Genomic DNA, 6,173 nt, shown 5'->3' with positions numbered 1-6,173 from the left:
TTTAGACGAAAAATGTTTAGCCTTTAATCAAAACCTAATCCTCAATCATTTCCTTCCAGACAACAAATGAAACAAGAAGAAAATTGCTTGGATTGAAATAGGGCACTTCGCAAAACTAAACATTTCATTTACGAAATTACTAGAAGAGTATTTATACTTAAGAAAATAGGTGAGTTTATCTCTTCAATAAAGAATGAGCATTAAAGTTCAGCATGACGATTCTTGAACAAATTAATAACAACAATTGAATGGGATCATCGAGGAAATGGATGTGAAATACATTTTGTTGGAAATTCGTTTGAGAAGAAAACACATTTTAGAAATTTTGCTTCTTTTTCTCGAAAATATTCATTGAATAATTGATTGTTCTACGTTTTTTATCAACACAGTTGATTACCAAACTTCGCACTTCTTAGTTGGGTTCATTGGCGAACCTACTGGACAATTAAAATCTCTGGCAAATTCTGGCCGATTACTGAATGGTCCGAGCACACGGAATCGTTCTGGAGCATGTGGATCCGTTGTTATTTGTAAGTTCATCATTTCTAAGAAAATGAAGAGCGTTATTAGAACTCTTATGTTTGTGGTGTAGTTTATTTGAAATATTTTACCTGGACGATTTACTGCACACCAATTTTGGGCTGCTGAAATCCAGAACATTTGCTGCGGAGTATATTTTAAACCGGGTAATTTTCGTTCAGGACCATTTTTTTCTATCCACTTTTGATAAGCGAGATATGCTTCCTTGATGCCTCCATTGTCAGCGATATTCTCACCTTGGGTGAGTATCCCGTTCACCTTATGCCACGAAATTAAAAGAAATATTTTGCAAAAAAACAGAAATAACAACTAAGTTCATCTTGAATTATACTTTTAAGTCGGTCGAAGATTCTGTATAATTTCCATACTGTTCAATGATGCACTTCGCCTTCTCCAAGTAGTGTTCTTTGGTTTTTTCGTTCCACCAATCAATGAGATTGCCATTGAGATCGAATTGACAGCCCTCATCATCGAATCCGTGGGTAATTTCATGACCAATAACAGAGCCGATTGCTCCAAAGTTTAGGTAACGAGGTCCTATCATTTTAAAAAAGATTGTTGTTCAATTGCAAAAAATCAGTAAAAATTGAATAGAACTTACTATCGGCTGAAAAGAATTGCTCTTGTAGAATACCTGCTGGGAATTCTGTAAATAGAATCTAGCATTGAAATCTATTGATATGATGATAGATGCAAAGGATTTTCTTCACAAAATGTTTGTTACCTATGCTATTTTCTGGTACCGAATAAAAAGCATTGACAACGGCTGTGTGCGCAAAATTGACCCAATCAGTTTTGTTAACTGGTTTACGTAGTTTTCCAAATTCAAAATCTGTGTCGAATATGGTCATATTCAAAACGGATTGAAGATAGTTATTTTCATTGATTTTCAAGTTTTCGTAGTATTTTTCAATTTTAGCATTATCCATAATCTCATCTGGGTAGCCGATGTGAGTAGACATGACTTTCAATTTGTTGAGTGCGGATTTACGTGTTTCATCGTCCATCCAATTAACTTTTCTCAATAAGAGTTCAAATTCTTTGCGGATTTCATGCACTATTTCAAGTGCAGCAGCCTTCGAATCATGTCGAAAGTATTTTCGCACATAAAGCGCACCAACGGCTATTGATAAACTACAATTAGGAACAAAAACGAAAGCAAACAAAATGCAACATGATAAAAATGTTGACTAAATTGGATCAAATGGACGGACGCATCTTGAATTTTATACATATATGGATTACCCTCCACTAGTGATCTCCATGTTTCCACTCGTAATGTCAGTGCATTCTTTCCACCTTGCATCTTGTTCCTGCGCACCGCTGATGGCTGTGTTATACACCAATTGTCGTTTGCGTATTTCATTAGTCAGGAACAGTGATGAGAATTTTGTAACGCGCCACATCATATAGTTCGCAATGATACGTTTCGGTGTGTCTTGCAACAACTGTCCCAAACTATTGAAATAAGACGGCACATTTATCACAATAACCTCATTCTCGTCAACTGACAGTGGCGACGGTAATAAGGCATTTATGTATTTAACCCATTGAATGAACGGATACTTCTGCTGCACTTGTTTCAATGTATATGGATTGTAGAGTGCTGTGAAATTTCTTCGTGCCTCACTCGGCAGAGAGATCTATATCATCGATGAAGAGTTTTAGGTATAAATTAGTCAATGTAAAGCATGTTTTCTTATTGTCTTTGGTGTGCATCAATGAAAGTGTGCGATAATTTACATTGGCCAATTTCATTTCAAACTCAAGCGATTCCTTCAGCTCTCTGTTGGCACGGCTGCGATCGGCACCATATATAACGGCAATATCAACCATGTATTCATAGTATGCCTTAACGATGTCATCGTCCAATCCTTTGATCAAATATTCCTGATCCAAACCGAGCGCAGCCTGATCTATCTGAAATATAATAATAAGCGAGCATTTAAAGATGTTTATCGAATTATCAACTTCACTCATTTGACCCTCAAATAATTTTCATTCTTCATTGACATGTATTCAACTATACCGATCTTCTTTTTTTACATTGCAACGGTAAAAATAAGTCATTTTAAACCACTGTTTCTTTTGTTCCCAACCATATTCCATGGATCAACTAAATTATATAAGCGGAATGAGGAACAATTGGCAGTTCTTATCAAGAAGCTCAGAACTTACATAAATAATTTGAGTTGCTGAATTTTTCAAATCAACGTCAATGGAAAAACTGAATATATGATCCGTACTGTATCCAACTTTACGAAACTCCTTAACAGCCCAAGTCCAGCTCCATTCAGACTTCGTATCCCATTCATCTTTGACAACGGGCCATCCGCCGAGCTGATCCGTGATAGCAGTCAATGGTTTTAATCCGCGATGTTCAATCAACGTTCTATTCATGCATGCTTTGTACAAGTTTTTAACCATGTTAAATGGTGCCGAATCGTTTGGATTAACTTTGTCGCTAATCAATGCATGTAAACTTTCCTGAAGTTTGTCGTCAATTTTCGAAAATGTATTGATCAATATCTTTTCATCGGGTATCATGGTTTCTTTCAAAAAATTGCCGCATGCAAAATTGTAAAATTCATCACAAGGCTCAACTGTTTCATCCATCTGATCGAGCATGAGTGATGCAGCATGAATGCATTCAGGTGTTAGACACACATCAGCACCTTTATTTATCTGGGCTGTAATACACACAAAAAAGCTAAAACAGTGGAAAATTGTGTATGAATTTGTGTCACGTATGTAAAATACCTACATTCATATTCATGTTTCTCAGCAACAACGATAGAAAGTGATACGATTATTCCAATTAGTGATAGTGTACTCATTAGGATTAATAATATCTCTAAAATAGAACGCTGGAACCACCACTGCTGGATACTGTGAGGGAAAAAATAATAATAATGATTGCATGTAATAGATATAATTTTTGCATAAATTACACAAAAAAATTCGGAAATTCCCGACTTAATCAATTAAATTTAATAACTGATTGAAAGTTAAATAAGTCATAATTTTATAAAGTGCTCGGATCTCAGGGTGAAAAACGGTCACAATGTGACCGTCACATACTTGAGAAATCAGTTGAAATGAGATAAAAATGTTGATTTTTTAAAAATACGATACAAAAGTTATGCTTGAAGTAGTGAACAATATCTTTGAAGCCTCTAACCAATACAAGTCACGCGAACACAGATGTCTATATTAATAGATTATGAGAAAAATGGAGCGATTTCAATTTTTACCGATTCTCAAATTGATTGAAGTTTGTACTAAAAGTAACGATCGATGTTGAAAGTAAAAGGAACATGTTGAAATGGTTTTCGACGACAAACAATATTCATCATTTCTGCTGACGTGCTCATTAACGAAAACACAAGCATTTCTTCATGTTTTAAAGAATGGGAGTCTTATGTGGCGTTTTATCGTCTATTCCAATTTAAGAATTTGAATTATGATACATTTTTTGATCAAAAATTGAGATATTAAGTAACTGAACAAGATGAAAATTAGAAACTAGACCGTAGTTGGCCTGTCTCATATATTATGAAAATACCGAAAAATAAATTCGTTTATATATCGATTATGTGTTATACTTACTTTGTGACATTCTGAACTCCTCTGTTCATGATTGATGCGATGCTTCGAGGTTGACAGCTTCAGCACGAATGATTTTTTCATTAATGACTTATTGAATATTCAAGATGTAGACACCTCAAAAATGTTTTCTCATTGATTCAACAATTGTTTGCACCATACACAAAAATCTGTTTTCATTCACGCGGCGACAATATATCTTGTTGAACATTGATGAGTGTATAATTGGATCTCTTGTTTGTCAAAACAACGAGATGACACAGAAAGATTGACCGACGGTTATATAACTTTGAGAGTGTACAGAATGTGAAACTCTCAGACAATTATTCAAAAACCACTCGATAGAATATTGATGATTTAAGTCATGTGGAAGACACTTTCAGCACAACCATTCAGATCGGCCGACCACAATGAACTGAATGACTTCGAAAGCTATTCAACGATTTTTAAACTTTTTCCGTTTAGTTCGGCTATTTTCATTTCTTTTGATACAGCAAACTTCTTTCACAGTATGCACAACTATTATTTTTTGATAATCAAACTGTTAAATAGACGAAAGTTCCAAAAGACAACAGATGTATCTGAAAAAAATGTGAATTTTGAATAAATGACGTTTGGATTTTACGGAATACTTTTGCCGGAATCGATAGATTTTGGCTGATATTGTGTTCTCAATCAATTTCCAGACTAATTATTATTCATCAAAACAAAATGTAAGACCGAATATAACATACCTCCAAAATAAAAAGCACATTTTTCGGGTGAATATTTTAAGTCACACGCATACGCGCTAGCGATATTATCGCGATATTGGCATTATGTGATAATGAAAATATGCGTACCCGACAACATTGATTTCATTCTACGCAATTCGTTTTATATCAAAAGTATGACTAGCTTTGCCAGTCCGCAAACAATGAGGCATTCTGGACGAATCAGCCGTTCTCTGTTGACGTACATTTCACGAGCAATGCAGTGTGCTACCATATTTTATGCATGTAAAATGAAATATATCAAATTAGTACAAAAAAATAATGTAGGGCTCATAGTAAGTTATATCAAGAAAATTATAAGAAAAACATATGACGATAACATCAGCCTCTTAGAAGAATGCTGAAAAGTGAAATATAATATATTCTATATTGCCGCTCTGAGAAAAAATCGCTTATGCATGCGTGTTTGATAGAACATCTCTCAAAACTGCCCAAAAAGGAAGCGATTTTATTGAATAAGTCATTGTTGCTTCAGAAATCGTCAAAAAATGAAGAAAAAAAAACGTAAGAATGAGAATCAGCTCATTGGTAGACTCGAGCTACTGTATTAGTTAATAAATGAATGAAAAAAAAACGTTAGTTTACTTCTTATTCTAATACAAGTTTACTAGTATTAGGATATATTTTATTTTCAAAATGAAAAGAATTCATTCAATGAACATTAGTTCACATATATTTCATATTAAAAAGTTCGTAAACGATCGCAATCGTGTGCAACAAGCGTCCAACGAAGTAACACCATAACCATACTCTCTGTGTTTTATTTATAATATAATTCCGAGCTCCGAACATAACGTTTTCTTTTTCGCATCAATATCTGAACAATTTTTCAATCAGTTCATTCAAAATTAGAATGCAAATTTGAACTATAGCTAAAAATATCATCATATTTTCTATGTTTCACATGAATATATCTTTATTGCAAGCATATTAGATTTTGTTGCAATAGAAATATAGGATATAAATCGTACTATAATCGAAATCAAAGAAAATGAATGTCGAAATCAATTTTTGCATTTTGGTCAGTTGATGAACTAAACTTGAGATGTCAAGAAATTGTTCCAATGATATGTTGAATGTTACGTTCATTGCTCAGTCGATTTCATGTGGATATTTTTTGGATTGACCATTATTATTTGTATTTATGATGATGGAAATGTCATAGAGTGAAGTGAAACATTTTGAATTTGATAGAATTTAAAATACATTGTTGATTGACAAAAGAACAAAACCAAACTCACTCCTCAAAGTCGG

General features: G+C 33.8%; 1 protein-coding gene across 1 annotated transcript; it reads right to left on the bottom strand.

The window, feature by feature from the left end:
- Positions 1–332: 332 nt before the first annotated feature.
- On the bottom strand, positions 333–4,578 carry LOC129565648 (neprilysin-2-like). Its single transcript, XM_055440747.1, has 10 exons — positions 4,150–4,578; positions 3,305–3,429; positions 2,719–3,230; positions 2,284–2,460; positions 1,786–2,183; positions 1,265–1,674; positions 1,142–1,186; positions 872–1,077; positions 612–798; positions 333–545 (listed from the first exon to the last, which is right to left on the bottom strand). The coding sequence occupies exons 1-10, from the start codon at positions 4,176–4,178 to the stop codon at positions 394–396; spliced, it is 2,241 nt and encodes a 746-aa protein (XP_055296722.1). The 5' UTR covers positions 4,179–4,578; the 3' UTR covers positions 333–393.
- Between the last annotated feature and the right edge of the window lie 1,595 nt (positions 4,579–6,173).

This window comes from Sitodiplosis mosellana, unplaced genomic scaffold (genome assembly GCF_009176505.1).
Source record: "Sitodiplosis mosellana isolate CC-2019 unplaced genomic scaffold, AAFC_SMos_1.0 Smas_scaffold_3, whole genome shotgun sequence".
NCBI lineage: Eukaryota > Metazoa > Arthropoda > Insecta > Diptera > Cecidomyiidae > Sitodiplosis > Sitodiplosis mosellana.
This window is presented reverse-complemented; position numbering and strand designations above follow the sequence as displayed.

What these genes read in the sequence shown, in the direction of transcription:
- LOC129565648 (XM_055440747.1), bottom strand. Translation starts at nt 4,178, where the DNA reads ATGAACAGAGGAGTTCAGAATGTCACAAA. An exon ending in CAGCAACTCAAATTATTTAT is followed by an intron (nt 2,461 to 2,718) that starts GTAAGTTCTGAG and finishes ATTATATTTCAG; the next exon opens with ATAGATCAGGCTGCGCTCGG. An exon ending in GCAATTCTTTTCAGCCGATA is followed by an intron (nt 1,078 to 1,141) that starts GTAAGTTCTATT and finishes TTAAAATGATAG; the next exon opens with GACCTCGTTACCTAAACTTT.